At 43.6% G+C, this 23,937-nt stretch overlaps 1 protein-coding gene across 3 annotated transcripts in view; it reads left to right on the top strand.

Annotated features, from left to right (window-relative positions):
- The window catches only part of LOC149068090 (uncharacterized), a 39,314-nt gene that overhangs the window by 15,014 nt on the left and 363 nt on the right, over positions 1-23,937 (top strand). For 2 of the 3 annotated variants that reach the window (XM_089251964.1, XM_089251965.1), the window contains exons 2-3: positions 17,095-17,267; positions 17,387-17,680. In XM_089251964.1, coding sequence (XP_089108090.1) covers positions 17,114-17,267; positions 17,387-17,649 — 417 coding nt within the window. In that variant the 5' untranslated portion in view covers positions 17,095-17,113 and the 3' untranslated portion in view covers positions 17,650-17,680. Of the gene's footprint in view, positions 1-7,601; positions 10,661-17,094; positions 17,268-17,386; positions 17,681-23,937 lie in introns of those variants that run through there. The other variant, XM_089251963.1, reaches the window with a different exon arrangement.

The following is a 23,937-nucleotide window of genomic DNA, read 5'->3' as shown; positions in this document are numbered from 1 at the left end:
CAGCAGAAATCGAGGAAGCCCTTAAGGGACAGGGAATCGAGACAATTAAAATAACCAATATGAGGAACTACACCACTGGCCGCTTCCTCCCACTATTCATAGTCGAAGTCAACATTGACAACAAGCATTTTGCAAATGTCACGGAAATCGAGGGCGCCCCCATAGAAGTTGAACGCTACCAAGGGGGAGCCTCCCCAATTCAATGTAGGCGGTGCATGGCCCCCGGGCACACGGCCCTCTTCTGCCGAAATCTGCCCATATGTGCCTTCTGCTCCGCGGGCCACGAAACGACCCGTTGCACCCTTAAAGGCAACAATAATTTTTTACGTTGCTTCTTTTGCAAAGGGAAACACACGGCCACATTTCCTGGCTGCCCGGCCCGCCCCTCAGCTCTAAACAATGGCGGCCGCACATTTGTTCCAAAGCTCCCCCCAAACCTTGCCCCCCCACAGGCAGCGGATTTCCCCCCGCTACCCAAAATCGCCCCCCTAATCGACTTCAACGACGATACGTACGAACACGGAACCGCCCCCATCGAGGTCAGATCGACCCGGCAACCACAAATCGAAACAGATATTCCAACACAAAAGTCGCCTTCATCCAACCTCACCGAACTTATAAAAAAGCAAGAGGAACTTCACGCCAAAATTAGGCCTGGCGCCCCCCCCCCCCCCCAAGCGAAGGGGAAACCTTCACTCACCCTTGAGGAAATGAAGGAGAAAATAGAAGTCCTCGAAACACGACGCAAATACCAAGTCTGCATTTATGAACTCATATATCAGACGCCCAGACTAAATATCAGTGGCGTAAGTGATATCGATACCTCTGTCCAAAGCGACCACGTTCAACAAATCGACCCCCCCCCCGGCACCCACGCCCGAACCAGCTAGACCACCCGCCCATTCCATATGCCAAGCCCCCACAACCCCGGCACTGCCCGCCCCCTCCCTCCCCCTACCCGAAACTGTCACCCAACCGTCGCCCCCAAAAGAAAATAATCTTCTCGTCAACACCATTGGTTCACAGCTCTCCGCCTTATCCCAGGAGACAATCGCAGCTCTAATCGCCCTTCTCTCCACCCTCCTTAACAAAGATTAATAATAACGGCGCCCCCACCAAGCCTTTTACAATAATGGCCTGGAACTGCAACGGAGTTAAAAATCGAGTACGCGAGCTTCACACAGAAGCCATGCGACATCAAGTCGATGCACTACTACTCAGTGAAACTTGGTTGCTTCCGAGCAATAAAATAAAATTCCCAGGGTACACCATTGCCCGTACTGATCGGCTCCACAATCGGGGGGGCGGAACAGCAGTTCTACTAAGAAACTGCTACTCTAGCCACCCCCTTCCCCTCCCTGCTTCCCCCCACATCGAGGCCACGGCCATTACAGCTTACGTGAACAAATCTCCCATAATCCTTTGCGCCGTATACAAGCCGCCCAATCAGCCAATAGACACCGCGCTTCTCGACACTCTTTTTAACAGTACTACGCCAGTCTTCGCTGGGGGCGACTGGAATGCAAAAAGTCACTGATGGTTTAGTAAAAAAAAAAATGCGGCGGGACGTCAACTCCGATCCTTTTGCTTAAACAATTTTCTTGACATTCACTCCACCATAAACGAAACACACTTCCCTTCCAACACGCGTCACAGTCCTGACGTACTTGACTTTGGAATTTCGAAAAATTTTCTGTACCATATCACAACATACCCGAAAGCGTTGCTCACTTCACCACATAACCCCGTCTTCTTCGAGATCGAACTCAACATCCCAAGAGCACGACGTATCATTAAACAAACAGACTGGGGTAAGTTCCAAGACTTTCTCCAAGAAGCCGCCACCATTGACCCCTCGCCCCCCACACCTTCGAACATCGACGCAGCGGTCGAAAAGCTCACCACCAGCATCCAAGACGCCATATCACATTCCACCACTGAAGTTCCCTATAACGACCTGCGATATGGCCTACCCAGGGACATTCTTGAAAAAATTAAATTTAAAAACCAAATTCGTAAGAAATGGCAGAATCGCCACCGCCGATCCGATAAGCTCCTGCTTAATAGACTACAAAAACAGCTCAAAAAAGACGTCGACGACTTTGTCAATACCAGATTTACCGAATTTGTCAGCAACGCCACCGCTGAAAACGGCAACTTATGGAAAGCATGGCGAATTTGTCAGCCCAGGGCCCCCCGGGTAACGAAAATTAAAAAGGGAGACGACCTCATTTTTGATGACGAAGCCATCGCAGAAACCTTCGCCGACACATTCGAAAACCAATTCTCGCCCAATAGAATTCAACCGTTAGTGACGTCACGGAACAATCGAAAAAGAAGCGCTGCTTTCATCCACCGTCATCTCAATAACTGCCCTGACCATATGTCCCGCACCAACATCACAGAAATTTCGTCCCTTATTAAAAAACTCGAAAAAAAAAAAGCCCCAGGAGCAGACGGCATTGGCAATAGAGCCCTTAAGCTTCTCCCCCCCCCCCATCCTCATCTCTATGGAAAATATATTTAATCATTGTCTTACCACAAGCTACTTCCCGTCGCCCTGGAAACACGCTATTGTAAAGGCCATACCCAAAGGCGGCACCGACCCCCTTCTCCCCCAGTCTTTCAGACCGATAAGCCTCCTACCCGGGATCTCCAAACTGTTTGAGAAAATTGTAGCCCTTAGGCTTAACAAGTTCACCACCGACCACAAGATTATACGACCCGACCAACATGGCTTCCGCCCCGAGCACTCCTGTGTCACACAGCTGCTCCGGGTCACTGACTATATAACTAACGCTTTTAATTACGAAGATTCCGTCGCAGCCCTTTTCTGCGATATATCCAAGGCTTTCGACAAGTGTAACTTCTCTACACTCTTATCCAAAATGATCGACCTTCGTTTTCCCCCCCACTTCGTCGTGTTCTTCTTCTGGTACCTTACCCGGCGCACATTTCAGGTTAAGCTAAACTTCTCCCTTTCAACCAAACGGTCCCACAGGGAAGCGTCTTAGGCCCGCAACTTTTCCTCTTCTATATCAACGACTTTCCCTCGCCCCGAAATGGTAAACTTGCGCTTTTCGCCGACGACGCTGTCGCCCTCTGTGGGGCAAGAAACCCAGCATATGCTCTGTGGAACCTGCAAGACGAAGCCGCGAACATTGAAGAATGGTGTCGTGAGTCTGATATCATCATGAACTTTTCCAAGTGCAAATTTATGTGGTTCACGCACAGGAAAAAACTCCCACAGCTCCCCCTCCGTTTCGGGAATCAGAATCTTCAACCGGCAGACACTGTCAAATACCTAGGGTGTACCCTGGACAAGAAACTGCTGTTCAGGGAACACATTGCCTTAGTCCGAAACAAAACCAACGGTATACTCGGAATGCTCAATAAAATTACCTTCCCCAGTGCTAAACTCACAATTAACAATAAAACCATACTTTATAAATCCATCCTGAGACCAACGATGCTCTATGCATCCCCTGTCTGGACCCCCGCCCGTAAGGGCAACATCTCCACCTTGCAAAAACAACAGAACAAAATTCTCCGTAGGCTCCTTAAGGCACCTTGGTACATTCGTAACATAAATATTAGAGCTGACCTTGACATACCCCACCTCTTTACATATATCAAAAAATTAAATAATTCCCAGTTTGAACGCATGGCCTCGTCTACGCATCCACATCTGCGGGACATACTAGACTACGATCCGGCAGAAAAATGGACGCATCGAAGAGCCCTTCAGATAAACGATCTGGACTGGGAAAGACTCTAAACGCCGAACTGCCTGATAGATGGCAGCACATCACATCTTCATACTCAACTCTTCTGTAACGCATCCTCAGTCGAACTGACATTTCAACACCCATTTCTCACTGAGAGACGCCCATGTCGGGCCACTTGTAATGTTTTTTTGTACTCTTGCTCTTATGTGTACTCCACTGTCTTTCCTCCTTTCCTTTGTCACCCTCTCTCCCCCCCCTAACATACTAACACCTTTTTTCCCACTCTCTCACTTTCTCTCCCTCACCCTTCACCATCGACCAATCATGGCCTTGCCATGAACAAACCAATCGCATTGCACCACCATCAGCAAGACGTCGCTTCTTCTTCACAGCTCTCTTCGCTATCACACTTCGCTTTTAACAATTAACACGTAAGGTTGTGCCGCCATTTTACCTGTCGCATTGCAACGTTTCTTCACAACGGCAACGAACTTATGAAATTTAAATCGCAGACCAACGACCACTCTTATATACATTATGTTATAAGAGATTAACTAATTTAAAAAAAAAAAAAAAAAAAAAAAGAGCGTTTTTCGCCACCCCTTCCCTTTACATACATTCACCAGCACTCCACACATACAGATACTCTCTTGTCTATCTCTTCACCGGGGGTCCCCAAGGGGCCCCAGTCCCTTTGTTGGCTAATGGCCCTCACCCACAGGGCCAGACACCATCGTAAAATTCTGAGTCTGGTCTGGTCTGGTCTGGACCGGACTCAAGCCAAGCTCACAGCTGCTGACGCTGCCACCAGATGGCGACTTATATACAAGGATGACGTCACTCTCCGCTACCATACGAAGGTTTTTTTTAACAACTAACTGTTGCGAAGATATATTTAGTCCGGCCGTCTATGTACGGTCCCTTTCAGTGTACGCGAGCTCCAAGGAAAGATTGAGAGATTCGGTGCCTCCGTAGTCTAGGGCGTTCACCCGGCAAGTGAAAGGACGTGGGTTCGATTCCCCGCACGGGAAGTTGAATTTTCTCTCTTTCCGAAATATATCTTCGCAACAGCCAGTTGTTAAAAAACCGTCGTATGGTAGCGGAGAGTGACGTCATCCCTGCATAAAAATGATCTGATTACATTTTGACTTGAAAAAATCATTTTGATTTACATTTTTACTTAACAATGCAATAATATAAGACATACAGAAGACTGGATGTTGTGAAGATATTTATTATTTGAGATGTTAATTTTTTTTAAGGAAGGAAAAAACTCATCTCTGCCTCTACCGGGAGTCGAACCCGGGTCCCTCGAGTGCTCTGACCACTAAGCTACAGAGGAGATAGAGATTTCCCTTCACTAGAGCGTATATGTGCCGAACGGAACCGTGCAATGGACGGTGAAACCGATCAGCTAATAGCTCATGGACGACGAGCCACCAGCGGGCTATATATATGACACGAATGTCGCTCTCCACTTGTTAATACAAGATATACGGAAGACTGGATGTTGTGAAGATATTTATTATTTGAGATGTTAATTTTTTTAAGGAAGGAAAAAACTCATCTCTGCCTCTACCGGGAGTCGAACCCGGGTCGCTCGATTGTACTCGTTCGGCACATATACGCTCCAGCGAGAGAAAATCGCTATCTCCTCTGTAGCTTAGTGGTCAGAGCACTCGTCCGGGTTCGACTCCCGGTAGAGGCAGAGATGAGTTTTTTCCTTCCTCAAAAAGAAATTAACATCTCAAATAATAAATATCTTCACAACATCCAGTCTTCCGTATATCTTGTATTAACAAGTGGAGAGCGACATTCATGTCATAATGCAATAATAGCTTTGTTAAGTAAAAATGTGCATTTGCATATTTTGGCCCCTTTTTTTAGCATTAATGCATATAAATGCATAAAATCAAAGAATTTTCAGTATAAGTGCATATTTTTGAAAGTTTGTTTAAGCTCACTCAATCAATTTTTTTTTTGATAATTTTTGTTCAAATACATATTTTATGCGTAATATTTTCTCGTAACATCGACTGTTTTTTCCCTCGTAGGTGAAATTTAGTGAATTAATACGTATTTATAAAACATTTTACGAATATTAACCGTTTTACTGTGAGGCTGTGTTTCTAGAGATACGTCCAAGTGTTAATTTTGTTTTAGAAATGGTGCCGAAATTATTTTGTTACTGGTATTTTCGTCATTGAGCAGCTGAAACAAACTGAAGAGTAAAAAAATGCATGATCGAAAAATATGCAGAAGTTATTTGCATATGCGGTATATATATATATATACAGTCAAACCTCGTTAGTGCGTCACCCGGTTAACACGTCACTCCGCTTACCGGATCACTTTTTTTTGGAAGTCCCAATTGTCCTCAGGCAGGAATTGGCAAGCTGTGGCTTACTCCGTTTAACGAGTCACTCCGCTTACTAAGTCATACTTTTTCTCTCCCAAGAGTGACTCGTTAACGAGGTTTGTCTGTATATGAGGGGATATTTTTTTTTTTTTTTTTTTTGTAAATGCATATGCACGAAAAAAAAGAAAGAAAAAATGATGCATTTTGAAAACATCTTTTTTTGTGGATGGTGATTTTATTAATGCATACTTTCTTACGTTTTTGCACATATTTTGGGATTTTCGACTTTTTCAAGATTTCTAGGGAATATTTTGGAATTTTCGGTGCATATTTGGCCTTTTAAGCGCACATTTTGGAATTTTAAATGCTTATTTTTGCATTTTTAAGTGCATATTTTTGCATTTTCAGGTGCATATTTTTACATTTTCAGGTGCATATTTTTGCATTTTCAGGTGCATATTTTTGCATTTTCAGGTGCATATTTTTGCATTTTCAGGTGCATATTTTTGCATTTTCAGGTGCATATTTTTGCATTTTCAGGTGCATATTTTTGCATTTTCAGGTGCATATTTTTGCATTTTTAAGTGCATATTTTACCATTTTCAGGTGCATATTTTTGCATATTTTACCATTTTTTTAGTGCATATAATCTGGGCTCTATACTGATCAGCATCTCTGGAATTATACAGAAACCACGATGGAGAAGACGAGAGCTCAAAATGCTCGGTACCAACTAGCAACGGCAACCTGTACCACTCTTTTAATTAATGCTTTACTTGAACTAGTAATTAATAAACTTAAAACACAGGCTAAAATATAATGTGTTCAGTCTATAACCATGTGAAAAACAATCTCCTGTGCATACATAGCAAATTTCACAACAGTAGTTTCAAACGGTAGTGGCCAGATTCTCCCTATGTATATTCTCGAAGGGCAATTCCAATCAGAGGCGTGCGCAGGATTGTCCTTTGCAGGGAGCAGCACATAAGGCTTAGTGCGGATTGGGTTGGTGGAATTCGTAAAAGAGAAATTTTAAGTTCTTAGCCTTCAAATAGCACTGAAGTTAACAGAAATTGATTACACGGTTGACGTTCGATATAACGATATAACGACCCCGTCCCGTTCGAAAATGGACGTTATATTGGGAGGGTAGTTACATGGAAAGTAGAACATAACGATAGTCATTCTATGAAAACATTTGGGACTTATCCTACCTGTCGTTGCGATGGAATTGTCTCTATAACGTGGGGGGGGGGGTCGTTATAACGAGAGTCGGCTGCAACATATATATATATAAAGGTATTTTCTTTCGATATTTGAATTTTTTAAAATATTTTTTTGTATGAAAAATACATTTTTTTGATCGTAGGGGGGGGGGAAAGGGGCTCTTGTCCCCCTTCCCGCGCATGTCTCATATTCTAGGGGGGGGGAATCTGACAAAAATTTGCTGACAAAGGAGGTGGTCATAGTTTTGCTTCGTTTTGCTGACCGGGGGGGGGGGAGGAAGAGGAGGCTCAAAAATTTCTAAAAATTCTCTACTAACGTAGATACACCCTTGACCACCCTTTTAAAACACTTCACGTACAACTATTTGGCTAGAAATTTGTATTACCTCTATTTAACGAATCGGCGATAAATATGGTAACCTTGTCCTAAACTAACCGCACGTTGGAAAAACGAAGAAAGGGGGGAAAGGAAAATATATAAAAGGAAAAAGTATAATAGATTCGAAAGGTAGATAAAAGAGATTTCCCTACGAGTTCTCTTCCGCTCTTATATGTATATCGATAAAAAGATACATTACACATGTGTGGAAAAAACTATTTTCAAAGGATTTCGAAAATTTTTAAAATTCATCTGCGGTTACCGATCATAAATCGATCTTATCAGCCACCTCGTTGGGCATTTTGCCTGTTGTGGCGTTGTATTTGTATTTGTATCTGAATTAAATATTATACATTTTAATATTCGCAGTACAAGATCAAATTTTGAATTTACTTTTATTATACATAGATTTAATAGTTAACGAAATTGATGCCCTTCCTTTGTCTGAAGTATGGGTTTATACTGATGAGGTTGATCTTTACAAAATTTCAGGTTTTAACTTAATTTCTTGTTGCCTGTATCATCATTCACAAGTTTAGTAAGCATTAAAAATTCGTATGAGCTTCGTTGGAGAAAAACGGGATAACTGGGGGAAATCTGGCAGTTCCAATAGCTCCATCAAAAATACGGGACACCATCATGTTGCACGTTTTTTTGTTTTGTTTTTTTGGCCCATCGAATCGTTTCAGACTGGGTCCTTGGATTTATATGTATAGACAGGTTGAGGAACACTGTAACCCACAGGATAGTTTACGACGTCCATGTACGGGTAGCAGGACCTGTAGGATCAAATGATCAAATCTTTAGCGGACCGAGGCAAGATCTTCCACGGGACGCCCCCCCACCCCCCGTCTCCATAGTGAATTTGTAAACTAAAAAAAAAAATGAAGAAAGATAAGAATCGTCCCTGAACCCAGGCGTGGATCCAGGACGACGAGTCTTGAGAGGCGAATTGTGTAGGTTCTTCGGATCATCCCGTATTTTACGGGACAGATAAGTTTTCCAAATATTATTCGGCTCTTGAGAGGTGCGATGATTTCTACACCCCCCTCCACCACCCGATCCACGCCTGGGTGGAGGCAGACGTCCTCCGTGCTGATGAAGTTGAGGCAGACATCTTCAGCTGCGAATGGGGTGTTGGTAGCCATCTTGAGCCGCAAGCAGATATCTTCAGCTGTGAGCGGAGTGGAGGCAGACATCTTCAGCTGTGAGTGAAGTGGAGGTAGACATCTTCAGCTGTGAGTAGAGTGGAGGCAGACATCTTCAGCTGTGAGTGGAGTGGAGACAGACATCTTCACCTGCGAATGGAGTGTTGGCAGCCATCTTGAGCCGCAAATGAAGTCGAAGCAGATATCTTAAGCTGTGAGTGGAGTGGAGGCAGACATCTTCAGCTGTGAGTGGAGTGGAGGCAGACATCTTCAGCTGTGAGTGGAGTGGAGGCAGACATCTTCAGCTGCGAATGGAGTGTTGGTAGCCATCTTGAGCCGCAAATAAAGTCGAAGCAGATATCTTCAGCTGTGAGTGGAGTGGAGGCAGACATCTTCAGCTGTGAGTAGAGTGGAAGCAGACATCTTCAGCTGTGAGTAGAGTGGAAGCAGACATCTTCAGCTGTGAGTGGAGTGGAAGCAGACATCTTCAGCTGTGAGTGGAGTGGAAGCAGACATCTTCAGCTGTGAGTGGAGTGTTGGTAGCCATCTTGAGCCTCAAATAAAGTCGAAGCAGATATCTTCAGCTGTGAGTGGAGTGGAGGCAGACATCTTCAGCTGTGAGTAGAGTGGAAGCAGACATCTTCAGCTGTGAGTAGAGTGGAAGCAGACATCTTCAGCTGTGAGTGGAACAACAGTCGGCATTTTCAGCTGCGAATTAAGCAGAGGCGGATATCTTTAGTGTCGAATGGTGCGGAGGCCGACATCTTCAGATTCGATGAAGCACACATGTTTAGCTGCGAATGCAGCTGGGTCCAGGGCGATGGATGCATCGGAGAAGCGACTTATTGTGTACGTGCATCGGATCATCCCCTTATTCCACAGGGCAGATAAATTTACCCTATATTATTCTGATTGGGAAAGGGCAATCACTCTCATCCCCCCACCCCCATCTCTGGATCCGAGCTTGCCTAGACCCACCGCCAGCTGAAGCCCTGTCAACTCCACTCTTAAGTAGGGGCCGTGACTTCAACCACGATATTGTAGGAATACAGCTTGTATTGTCTCCGTGTGTTGTCCGAATTCCAAGTCTGGCTCTCCCCCTCTCATTCCCTCATATTGAGAATGGAAGGAATGAGATTTCCAGGATCAGAGGGCGGCTGTAGGGTGGCTGAATATTATCCTGAAAGACATTGAATAACATTATTTGACCGAATGATAAATTGTCTTACACGTTTTTTTGAAGGCTTCTTTCCAGAAGATAGAACATGAATAAAAAATATCGTTTATGAGGTTCGACGAATACGAATCGGTCCGTTCCGTCAAAACTTTCCGGTTGATTTGACGATACACCGTGGATACAGAAGTTGACACTTCCGCAAACACGGAAACAACACATTCCAATGGAAACACATAACAATCACGAAAAAAAAAAAAAAAAGAGAGGAAACCATATATCAAAAATCCCATGTACACTATAAATGTATACACAATTTCGGAATGATATACGACTTCCTACCGCGCCCCCTCGCGGCGACAAAGCGTACGAGGGCCATCTGCGAATCAAATTTCTCCGCACTGTCGGCCATGCTAGTCGCCATTCATGGAAAAAAGGGGGGTATTTTCTTCTTCTTCTCATGGAGCGACACAAGCACATCGACACCCGCTAAGACATCCCATGGTGACACACACACACTATCCATATATAAGGATTTCTCGCGCATATTGTTTCACCAGATGGGTCAACGTACCTCATCACGCGATGTCCATCCGCTCTATCGGGTGCCTGTGGGTCTCTCTGCAAGAAGACGATCTCATCCCAGGTAAATGAATCATTTTGCATTCCCTTTTTTTTTTCACTGCACGATATATCTGTTGTATAATCTCTGTTTGATCGCGGTTTAATCCACGGATCGCTCATTGTCGGCCGTACAATGCCCGGGATCCATCTTGCGAACTGTATGAGAAGAGCCAAGTTAAGAAAACAATTCTTCGAGAGCCAAAACCATGATGGAATCGATCCAAGACTCTATCCAAACTTACTTGTGGGCTGGATTGATCAGCACCTCCTAGAGATAGAAGGCCTCCGCACGGGTTGCCATAAACGTCATGCAGACTACCTAGCAAGTTTGCCACATTTTGAAACACAGCATCCTGTTTCGTTTCTTCTTATTTTGGCGTAGAATCTTCCTGATTGGCTCACAGATTAGAGCACATAGTGATTGGATGTGGGGCATAGAGATCGCCAATTTTGAGCCCGATCATTTCTTTTCCTCACAACGATGATGCTGGCACGAGCAGGGAATTTTTTCCCTTGAATATTCTGAGGGGGGAAAATGGACTACGTACTGACGTTACAAGCAGCGTGCATAGGCCTTCCATCTCTAGGAGGTGCTGGATTGATCCTCTAGCTGGACCTTGTATATGGGCTACGATCCTTCCGACGTATAATCCACCTGGTGATTATTTTACTGCTACCAATGAGATCAATAAGTCGATAAGACACAAGCCCGCTGTGATATCGATTGGCGGCCACCATTGGAGCCACTTGGCAACCTTTGTTGAAATGGTAGCCTCAAGGTAAATATCTGCAAGCCCACTGTGAGACCGAACTGGCGATCGTAATTAGATACGAGCCCACAGTGAGATGGACAGTTGGCCCTCCTTGAGATAAATTGAAATTAGATGCAAGCTTGCCATGAGATAGATGGGTGGCCCGTTTTGGGATCGATTGGTAACCCTCGTTAACCCCCCTTCGCGTGCAAGCTGTTGGCGATGAATTTGTATGATCTGCATTAGACGTACAGTCGATAAAAATGGTAGCTTTGTTCACTCGTTAAAGAAAAGGGAAGAAAGGAAAAGAAGGGGGGGAAAAGGAATAAGGGTGGATAAGAGATGTACAGTTTTTCGCCCTCACCTACGCGTTCTCTTTCTCACTTCCACGTACAGTATATAATAGGAGGATTAGTTCTGAGAAAGGTACATATTACACATAGGGGGGGGGGGGGAGAAATGCCTTGGAGAACGGGACGGGGAGGCTGAGGAGAACAGGGAGGGAGGGGGGAAACACACAACTTTGTTTCATAGAGCTACAATAAAGCTTCGCGATGAGGAAAAAGAGGTTGAAGAAACAGTCAGCTAGGTTAAATTTATTCCATTGGCACTTGTGGACGCAATATTACGTCAGAGATCGTAAAGGGATTAGGAGTTGCAGATATTTTGTGGATGTTATGCCGAGGTGAACGCGGAAAGACAAGTCATCTTGCCTCAACTGGGACTCGAACCCAGGCCCTCTTGCAAACCGGGAAAGCATGCTGCCATCTACACCACTGGAGACACGACCCTGCTTTTCTTATTTCACGCACTGTGGCATGAGGCGCTGAAGTTGAGGCGTTAGTACGAGGGTTTGCAGGTTTTTTGACGCATGGCAGTTTTTGTCTGCTTAAACCGTGGTGTGAAAACTGTCGTGTCAAAAAAAACCCTACTGTCAAAAGCCTTTGTCAAAAACTGCCAAAAATCTCAAATATTGCTTTTCAGTACAAAAATTCCCATTGGAAATAAACACGTTTATTGCATTGTAATGTTTAAAATCACTATGTGTGTAATACGAAGAATAAATACTTAATACAGTAAAACCTCGATAAGTCATCATCTCATGTTGTATCGGAAAACTATGACGGCTTAAGCAGAGTGACGACTTAAGCGAAGTGCCATCAGTTTCAATGTGCAGTATTGTGAAAATTGTATAAATTTAAGGTAATATAACATTTATTGAAATATGAATTAAAATTACAGTATTTCAATAAAAATTGAAATTTTTACCTTTTTAGAGCCAGGGCCGCAACTAGATGATCGGTCAGCCGGGGCAAGTATGCATTTTGGCGCGCCCCTCATAGTGTTCAATGAGAGATTAAAGAGTGAAATTCGCGCTCCCCCCTCCCTCCCCACTTGTACGGCGTCCGGGGCACCAGATGCACCTGCACCCCCCCCCCCTAGTTGCGGCCCTGTTTAGACCTCTTGTTACTTTAACACTACAGAGAGTGCATACTGTTGACCCAATTGGCAACAGCTACTTTAAAAACACGTTCCTCTTCCCGTTGCCGATTGGTAACTTTTTCGAACATGTTTGAAACATTCATTATTCCCGTTCCCTCATTTCCTTTCGAAAGCCATTCATGAACGGCATTATAGTGACGGACTCGCGATGCGAGGATCCGGGTTGGAACCCCACGGTGGTGGTCGGCTGAAGTTGGTTTTCTGTGGTTCCCAACTTCAAGGATGCAAATGCGAGCCGATCTCCCCGTTAGAAAGTCTCGCCACAGAGAGCAACAGGCCTACAACGATAAATCATTCAATCATAACACTCCACTCATAGTTAGAAAAACTGGTGGCAGATGGCAGCACTACACATAACAAGCATTACGGAGAAACGAAAAACAAACTTCACGTCAGGTTTCACTACACGTACACGCACATTCCCGCATGTACCGATTCGTTGGGGGTTCCGCGGGGGGGGGGGTCCACGGAAGAAAATGGAATAAGGGGCCATGACAGGTGGTTTGGAGAACTGAGAAGAAAAATTAAGGTGTGAAGAAATGAAGATTTTATATTAGTGACAAACACTTATATACAGTGAGAGAGAGAATCCAACAAAACCACCCGTAAAGCCAGGGCCTTCTTTAGGGCATGGACCCACCCAGGCCTCACCGCGTACCTTTTGCAACAAGTTCCCTAGGATGGGGTTTTTCTCAAGTCCCCGGCTAAATTTTTTGGACCCCCCCCCCTTCTCTATGTGAAATTTATTGTATGAAAAACAAAAAAAATGATGAAAATCTTATTAGGCCACGGGCTGCAGCTCTGTGAGTCCCACTCTTGTGACGGGTCATATCCAGGGGCCTCATGCCCATAAGTGACCCCCCACCTTATGATATTTTGCATAGTACAATATTAATTTTGAAAATAAGTAGGAAATATGTAGGCTGTTTATTTCCAGCTAAAGTATGGGACTACCATAGTATCACTTTGCCTAATGAGGGGGGGCCCCCCATGATGTTGAGACGGTCCTGATAGAACTCGGACTAGTGGGGAGATCAATAAATTCTAGGCTTGTGGTCTGGAGGTCAATTTTTCTTTGCAAAATTTTCCTTCAGTACAAATTCAATGAAAAAAATCATTTCAATACGCATAAAGTGTTTTGCTTCTAGATGAGAGTTGAAAAACTCTGGGTAGGGCAGGGGAGCCACGAGAAAAAAATATGGTTCAAAGGGGGGCCACGGGCAAAAAAAAGGTTAAGAAACACTGATTTAAATTATTGTGATGAAATGTACTGTACACTTCGATTTAAACTAGCAATATTTAATTTATAGACTAACAGAGCAACTGTTTGAATAAGTAGCTTTTTTTCATAATAGAACTCTCTATTGCACATTAATTTTACATGTACTTCAAATTTAATTTTAGTGTTTGAATTCTTCACCAGTAGTTCATGATGCAACTACAAAGTAATCTCGAACACTTTTGACTTGGTAGAGGGGCCCTGGGCAGGGAAAAGTAAACAGAAGACCTCCATTTGTGGGAAAAAATGAGACATTCTTTCTAAAAGATATTTTGTTTAAATTTCAAGCCCTAAATTAGTAGAGCCCATGCTTTCTATGATAATTTATTATCCGTGCCCGTTGCACTTTGACTTGATTAATTTGATTCTCCGATTTACATAATTTTTGATTTCCTTGCACTGTATGTAATCTTTGACGTATCAATAAATTTTGGTTTTGCCCGACATTCCCTGGTCCCGCCCGGGGGGGGCGAAGTGCTTACGTTGCTTCTTGCGACAGAGCTTGGGTGTCTCGCGGTTTCTTCAGTAGAGCCCATACAGAAATGAGATCTAGCTTGAACAGCCCCCAACATTCCAAAAACCTCAGTCGGCGAATGAACTTCCCCAGCGGAACTTTCGTTACTTAAACTGTTCCGTTTGGGTATAAATAGGATTTTATGGTGACTTTTAAGCATATGGCAATGCTGTTAACAAGCTCTTTTTATAATGGGAGCCATAAAAATAGTCTGTTCCTCTTTCTCATACTTTTTCATAGCGACGACTTGACCGAAATTAGAGACGAGTAAACGAGGGTTTAATAACATTGTGGTGTATGAGAGCTGGATGGGTCTGAAGAAAAATGGCGACTTAACCGGAGTGACGACTTAACGAGGTTTTACTGCGTATACAGAGCTTCAGATTATAAGCTCAAATAAGCATGAGAAAAATATATGCAAAGTTACAGGAATACAATAATTACAGGGAATATTTGCAGAGATGATGAAAAATGTCAAAGTAAATGATGAAAAGTCCAAAAATGTAGTCCAAAATCACCGGACCTTATGAGTGGGGAAGACCGTTTTGTTTTTGTTTGGAAGAGAAGGTTTTTTTTAATTGTCGTTGAAGAAGGCCGTTGTGGAATATTGTTGCCAAATGCTGCTTTGAAAAGATTGAGGAGTGTGCTGTGTATTGAATTCCTGCTTATATTATTACAAATGTGTCCGAATCTACAAATTTGCACACTCTACCAAAAAAAAAAAAAAAACACACTCATTTCGCAAATTTGTCGCATCGTCACGAGAAGCGTGCGGAGGCCTTCTGTCTGGTAGGCGTGTCCGGAAAATTAACCGCCAGCAATTCACTGACAACAGTTCGATGCGAGCCAGTTAGCATGGGAGGGAGCGATTGAGTTACTGAGTCAGTGAGAAAGGAGTGGGTGAGTGACCTAATGAGTATGTGAGTGAGTAAGTGACCTAGTAATTGAATAAGTGAGTGAGTGACCTAGTAATTGAATAAGTGAGTGAGTGACCTAGTAATTGAATAAGTGAGTGAGTGACCTAGTAATTGAATAAGTGAGTGAGTGACCTAGTAATTGAATAAGTGAGTGAGTGACCTAGTGAGTATGTGTGAGTGAGTGACCTAGTGAGTATGTGTGAGTGAGTGACCTAGTGAGTATGTGTGAGTGAGTGACCTAGTGAGTATGTGTGAGTGAGTGACCTAGTGAGTCTGTGTGAGTGAGTGACCTAGTGAGTATGTGTGAGTGAGGGGAGTGAATTAGTTAGTTTTAACCTAGTAGTGTCACAAATGATTGATTCACTCTCTCACTTACTTGCTCATGGGCTCAGTAGCTCGCTCGCTCACTCAATCACTCACTCGTTTAATCCCTCACTCGCTCAATCCCTCACTCGCTTAATACCTCACTCGTTCAATCCCTCACTCCCTCGCTTTCTGACTCGCATTGAACTGTTGTCGGTGAATTTTCCTAGCGGTGAATTGCATGGCGGTGAATTGTTGTCGGTGAATTTTCCGTAAACCGTCTGTAGGAGTTTCTGGGAAAATCCGCCTGTCTCTCCCTCATTAAGAGTGATCGCAATCAGCCACGTAAGCCTTCTCTGAGATGAATAGATGGCCCTAATGAATAGAAGTGAGTATAATGATTGAATATTTGTACTGTCTGTAGGCCTGTTGTGAGTGACTTTTGACTCACTCTGCGGTGAGACTTTTTTTAACGGGGAGAGCGCACCATGACAGGTGGCCCTGTTCGAGAACGATGGTACTTGGATATGAGCACCGCAATCAGATACATAGATGTAGATAGGTTATCAATTGATGAGAACAACATTAAGCACTCCGCCTCTGAGGGCATACGCTGATAACCCTCTCGCAATTAGGCACGTTAAGAGTACGAGCTTGGTTGCTCGCTGGTTTCTGGTACTGTCGCTGATTGGTGAAAAAAACCTGAATAATCCGTACCCTTAGACAGACAGTCGGCTCTCGTTGGGATTGATTGATCAACCTCATTGTGAGATCGATCGCAATTAGGCATCTATAAGCGCGCCACCCCCCAATATTGATAAGGGGTCATTCAAGTATTACGTCAGCATCGAGGGGAGGGGTTTCGGATTTGCTGACTTTTGATGACAGGGGGGGGAGGGGTCAGTGTTGTGCTGACTTTTGCTGACAAGGAGGGGGAGGGGGGGGGTCAAAAATGGCTAAAAATCCGCTTACGTAATACTTGAATGTCCCCTAAGTGGCTTTCTTTGAGATCGGCTCTACCACAACGGAAAATGAACCTTTTCCTTCCATAAGGGACGTTGCGAAAGAGGAACATGTTTGGCTTTCCAATGTCTTAGTCAGTGGGAAAATGAACGGCCATCTTCCTTTGACCATCCCAGTATATGTAAAAATGTATGCACAAAGTTTTTTCATTGATCGCACTTTCAGCTCTTCTTAGATCGAAACCATGTGCAAGCTTCTGAAGGTCGCGGTCAGTTTCGTGGTCGGACTGAATCTCTGCGCCGCCGCATTGGAACACGCACCGAGACCGACTGGATCGAGGCAGCTTTCACCATCATCGAAAAGCATCGGCCTAGAAGAGGTTGTTCTGTTCCTTATTGGTAAGTATCACACACGCACGCACACACGGCGCCATCTCGTGTTGACTTCATTGACGTCCGTAAACGATGTGTATGGAATTGTATTATATTATCATTTTTTTAAAACTCTTTATAAAAAGGTCTCGGAGTGGCATCAGCTCTTGGCCTAGCTGTCGTGATTGGCCCGCTTTTCGCGCTCTTCTTCACGACCTTCGGCGGTATGGGAAACAACAACGCTGGCAGCGCTGCTAACGGCGGGAACACCGTAACCACCACGGCAGGGGGTGGTGCTCGGCTCAACGACCTGATGATCGGACGGCTTTCTACTAGCAAACTGAAAGATGTCTTGGACCAGGCCGCGAAGACCCTGGACGAAGCGCTCAACAAGTACAGCGGCGGGTGAATTCCAGCGCCGGAACGAGGAACTGTAAAACGTAAGATTCTATGGTTCACGGACTCGTAAAAAGCACTGGTCAGTTATTTGGACAACCGCCAATTGGCGGTTTAAAGAAGCAACCCTAATTTAGGCGTTGGTGTGTGCGTTTCGGCTGTTGAAAAATCGACGCCAATTAGTGATAAGAAACAGCTAGTGACGCGGTGGCAAAATGAGCATCTCAGGTGACGTCAGGTTCCACGTTCGGACCGGGGAAGAGAGAATATAGATGAAAGATGTTTTTTTCCTAACGAGCTTGAGGCTACCACCGACAGGTGGCGCCTTCGTTTTCAAAGCAACTCATTAACTGCAGTGAATTGCGTGAATGGTCTTCATAACTGATCAGTGCCCTCAAATAATAGAGATGTTCGATGAATGAGAGAGAGAGAGAGAGAGTGACCAATGACACATGAGTGATGAGAAATTGAGAAATAGCATCATCACTTCCTCCTCCAGCTCGCTGAAGAGAGAACATCTATCTCTCTCTCTCTCTCCTTCGTGTGTGTGTGTGTGTGTGTGTGTGTGTGTGTGCGTGCGTGCGTGTGCGTGTGTGTGTGTATCCCCTCCCCCAGGTGGAAGGGGCGTGGCAGAGGGAGCCTATCCGTAATTGATCACTAAAACGACGAGGTAGTGGTCCTCCTCCAGATCGTGAGAGCCAACAGGGAGCATCAACAGGCCTACACCGGTAAAAATCGCCAATCACCACGCTTCACTTATAGTTCGATAAAAAGATGGCAGCACTATAACACGCAGTACATATTCCCCTAGGGGTCGAAAGGCCGTGGGAAAATTATCGAATATGGGCAGAGGGAGCCACTGAAATGACGAGGCAGTGCATAATTGATCGCTCGGCCGCAGGGCTGTCTTAAGAGTATCATGGGCCCTTGATTTTTCTGAGGCCCTACCTGGTAAATTCTAGTAAATTTTAATCAGATCTCATTCTTATGAGGGCCCCTCTACACGTGAGGCATCCCGGGTCGTGCCCGGGTGGGCCCATGCGTTACAATGGCACTGCTCGGCCGAGAGAGCCATGGAAAAACAATGGCTACGGCTTGGTTTGGTTTGGCAGCGTCAGGTCAACTTGCGTCAAGGCCGGCTCAATAGTCATTAGCAAATATTTGCTACCAATATTTGCTTTCCCTCCCTCCCCCCACCCGCTCGGTGCACAGAAGCAGCAGCGGCATAGGCTGGCTACACACTGGCCAAGAATGGCCCAATGTTCCTTAGCGAATATTTGATTCCAGAACAATTTAATAATTACCGCGTGTTGTGACTGTTGGCGTTCTTCGACCAATGTGCGGCCAGACTGATTGGAGTATCGGGGAGGGAGGTGGCTCCTTTTCACTTACGCTGGAGGCTGGAAGGTGCTATTTGTTCTGTTCTTCTAATACCAGCTGCTGTGGTGATCGAGTAGTCATAGTGACGGACTCGCATAGAGGGGACCCGAGTTCGAGCCCCCACCGTTGCTACGGTGGTGGTCGGCTGAAGTTGGTTTTCTGTGGTTCCCAACTTCGAGGCGCAAATGCGAGTCCATTTCCCCGTTAAAAAGTCTCGCCACAGAGAGCAGCAGGCCTACAAACGGTACAGGTACTCAGTCATTGCACTTCATCTTGAAACATTACACTTCAATCAAAGTCGAAAAATACGTAGTAGATGGCAGCACTACAACAAGCATTACACAGGAACAAGCTTCACGTTAGGTTCACAACACGGACCTGCACATCCGAACATGTTCAATTCGTTAGAAATTAATCCGAGGAATATGGACGAGGTACATGTGGGGTTTAGTAGTAGTAGTAGTCATTTACATAGATTAAATATTACACTTCACTTCTGAAATATAGATGGCAGCACTGAAAAATCAGATGCAAAACTATATTGTAAGGTATACACACTTACATTTCCGGCACAACTCACTAGGTAGTAAATTGCCCATGGCGACCCTCATATGCCTCGCGACCCGCGGAGTTGTGTCCGATTTGAAAAAAAAATGTCTTCCAACCTATAACATTTAGACGATCATTGTCACAACGGTGCAACGGCCACATTACTCCCCCATGACCAACCTTGGAACGTGCTGGGCCAGCCTTAACACGAGTGCGGCTCTGAACAGGGATTCACTATAGCAACAGTACTGACGTCACACCTTTGCTATGGCACATTGGTCAACCAAGGAGCTCAGCCACCGCATAATACCCAATCAGGTAATACTGACATTACGCTTCGTTCAAAGATAGCGGGTAGAATGGGGTGCAAGGAGCTTTAGCGTGTCCATAACCCCTCTTTCGCGGGACCAGGGAGCGTCAAATCATCAGCTGCCACAACGATGGCGACTAGAGCAATGTAAATGCACCTAGAGATGTATGTCACCTAGCAGGAGGACTCGTCGTCCTCCTTCTTGGAGCGGCAAAATCAGGTTTTTGTTTTAATACTAAGTGTCGCCTAATCATTGAAAAAAAAATTAGGTAGGAAACAGATATCACAGGCTAAAGTGACAACACCGACGGCACACTTCTCTCAAAGATGGCGGATGAGTCAGACTGAGGTTTCAAGGTGCTCGAGAGCAATGTGGCTGGCTAGCTGTTAACTGAACCCCGGAGAGTCAAATCACTAGGTGTCGCAATGGTAGTGACTACAGCAGTGTACCCGCGTATATGGCTTAAACGCCCTTCAAATTTAGAGAGAGTATCTACACTATACAGGTAGTAGCCTTGAAGTGGTGACAAAGTCAGAGTGGGGATGTCAGCCATCGAAGAGAAACAGAAATTGTCATAGGACATAGTAACGCAGACCACGTATAGTCGGTCAAAATCTCAAAAAAATGCTTATAGTGGGACAAAAAGGCCAATAAGTACATGAACGCATTTACTTGAGGCAGCATGATTGCAATACAGCCTTTGCTGTTTCACAGACTAAACGTAAATTTGCCTCTCGACTGGCTTGCGATACCATATTCTATGGCAATTTTCATTCCTCTTGATGCCTAATGTCATCCCCCCCCCCTTCCCCGGAGTTTGTCGTCACTTCAGGGCAACACCTCGTATAGCCAAAAGTCTGCGTGATGCCTGAATGCACTAGTGACTAAATTTTCACTGGAAATGGTAAGTACCAACACTGGTTACATGACAGAAATTTCAGAGCGATTCGTTCAGTACTTTTCTAGAAATTCGAGGGAAAAATGCCAAAATTCTCAAGTGGACACAGACTTTTGGTTATACGGGGTGTTGCCCCGAACTGGGAACTAACTCCGGGTAGAGAGGGTGATGTTAGGCATCAAGAGGAACAAAAATTGACATAGAATATGGTATCGTGAAACTAGTCGAGAGGCAAATTTAGTCGGTGAAACAGCACAGGCTGTATTGTAATGATGCTGCCTCAAGTAAATGGGTTCTTGTACTTATTGGCATTTTTGTCCCACTCGACGTCACACCCCTTCATAAGTATTTTTGAGAGATCTTCACCGACTAAACGCGGTCTGCGTTATCATGTCGGATGGCAATTTTTGTTTCTCTTGGTCTTGATGCCTAACATCCCCATTCCGAGTTTGTCACCACTTCAAGGCAACACCCTGTATAGTGTAGATACTCACTCTAAATTTGAAGGGCGTTTGATCCATATACGCGGGTACACTGCTGTAGTCACCACCGTTGCGACACCTAGTGATTGCAACCATGCGCTGCTGTCTTTAAAAAAAAAATTAAATAAGAAAAAAAAAATGGTTTTGGTCTACCCTGCATCAGAAAAAAGCTGCAAATACAAATACAACGCCACAACAGGCAAACTGCCCAACGAGGGGGCCCCCCCCCGCGGAACCCCCAACGAATCGGTACATGCGGGAATGTGCGTGTACGTGTAGTGAAACCTGACGTGAAGTTTTTTTTTGTTTCTCTGTAATGCTTGTTATGTGTAGTGCTGCCATCTGCCACCAGTTTTTCTAACTATGAGCGAAGTGTTATGGTTGAATGATTTATCGTTGTAGGACTGTTGCTCTCTGTGGCGAGAATTTTTAACGGGGAGATCGGCTCGCATTTGCGCCTTGAAGTTGGCAACCACAGAAAAACAACTTCAGCCCACCGCCACTGTGGGGTTCGAACCCGGATCCTCGCAAGGCCGTCACTATAACCACTCGACCACCACAGCGGCAAAAAGTGTGTTTGTAACTTTTACAAAATATTGTACCAACTTCGTGCAAACATTTGTGCGCATTTCCCGTGAGAATAGCACGTGCATTCACCGAAGTAGAAATGCTATCTATAGAAAATTTTCAGTTTTCATCGCGTTTCTTCTTTATTATAACATTTTAGCCAATATTTGATGAAATTTACAGGAAAAAAATTGGGATATTCTGTGTCATAACATACAACCGTAAATTTTGACTTTAATACGTTTTTGTGCCTTGAATCACGTGGTAGGGATAGGGCAGTCTTAAGAGCATGGGAGGGGGGGGGGGCGGGCCAAGTGGTTTTTCTGAGGCCCTACCTGGTAAATTCTAGAAAATTTCAACCGGATCTCATTTTTGTGAGGCCCCTCTTCTCTTGAGGCCCCCCGGGTGGGCCCATGCGTTAAGACGGCACTGACGTACTGAAATTATGTCATCGTCTTTGGAATAGCTACAAGATGATACAATTGCCTTCTATTTGTGTTGCGAATCTCCCGAGACACAGCGTAAAAAACTTTGTTACGAATGCGGCCGCGAGTCCGGAGCCCACACCGTAAGAGGTATGGAAACCGGAGTAAAATCATTGGATTTGCCTCAGAAGCACCATCTATCAGACGACACCATTGGCTTTTATTTGTGTTGCAGACCTGCTGAGATATAGTACAAAGCAATTTCGTTGCAAGCCTGGTGTCCAGGCCATAAGAGGCATTAAAACAAGAGTGGGATAATCATTTTATATTTGTGTGTGTATGTGTCTTAGAAATGCCCATCAAACGACGCCATTGGTTTGTACTTGCGTTGCGAACCTCTCGCGATATAGCGTAAAACAATTCCGTTACGAAAGCGGGTCGCAGGCCCATTAAAATCGGAGGTGTATCATTCAGAATTACAGAAAAAATAATTTTGGAATTAATGAAGAAATTAATTTCAGAATTAATGAAGAAAATAATTCCCATTTTTTTTTTATAAAATACTAAAAGGTAATCTTCGCGTATTCCCAAGGGGTAGCGTGATCCGTCCAGGAAATTTGTTTATGTTAGGTTAGTAGACATACATCCACATGCCCGAACCGGGATTAGAACCTAGACCTCTACAGTGAGAAGCTAGTTCCCTAACCACTCGACTGCCAGGCGACTTGACCCCCGCCTGGCAGTCGAGTGGTTAAATTAAGCAGCTTCAATTTAATTTTTACAGATTCAATTATGCATTCAGAATTAATGGAAAAATTTCAGAATTGATGGAAAAATAATTTCAGAATTGATGGAAAAATAATTTCAGAATTAATGGGAAAATAATTTCAGAATTAATGGCAAAAATAATTTCAGAATTAATGGCAAAAATAATTTCAGAATTAATGGAAAAATAATTTCCAAATTACTGAAAAAAAAATTCAGAATTAATGGAAAAATAATTTCCAAATTACTGAAAAAAAAAATTCAGAATTAATGAAAAAATAATTTAATGGAAAAAAAATAATTTCAGAATTAATGGAAAAAAATAATTTCAGAATTAATTGAAAAAAATAATTTCAGAATTAATTGAAAAAAATAATTTCAGAATTAATTGAAAAAAATAATTTCAGAATTAATGGGAAAAAATCAGAATCACTGAAAAATAACTAATTTTAGAATTAATGAAAAAAAATTCAGAATTAATAGCAAAAAATCATTTCAGAGTTAATGGAAAAAATAATTTCGGAATTACTGAAAAAATACTAATTTTAGAACTAATGAAAAAAATAATTTCCAAATTACTGAAAAGAAAATCCAGAATTAATGAAAAAATATTTTAATGTGTATGTGCGTGAAAAAAAATAATTTCAGAATTAATGGAAAAATTTTGGAATTAATGTAAAAAAATAATTTCGGAATTAATGGGAAAAAAATAATTTCGAAATTAATGGAAAAAATAATTTCAGACAATGGAAAAAAATAATTTCAGAATTAATGGGAAAAAAATCAGAATTAATGAAAAACAACTAATTTCAGAATTAATGAAAAAAAATCAGAATTAATGAAAAAAAATCAGAATTAATGAAAAAAAATTCAGAACTAATGGCAAAAGATCATTTTAAAAACATCTTAAATTTAGAGCTAATG

Source organism: Pholcus phalangioides, unplaced genomic scaffold (assembly GCF_987345545.1).
Source record: "Pholcus phalangioides strain wild (caught in Gottingen) unplaced genomic scaffold, Ppha-v1.0 ptg000027l_1, whole genome shotgun sequence".
Taxonomy (NCBI): domain Eukaryota; kingdom Metazoa; phylum Arthropoda; class Arachnida; order Araneae; family Pholcidae; genus Pholcus; species Pholcus phalangioides.
This window is presented reverse-complemented; position numbering and strand designations above follow the sequence as displayed.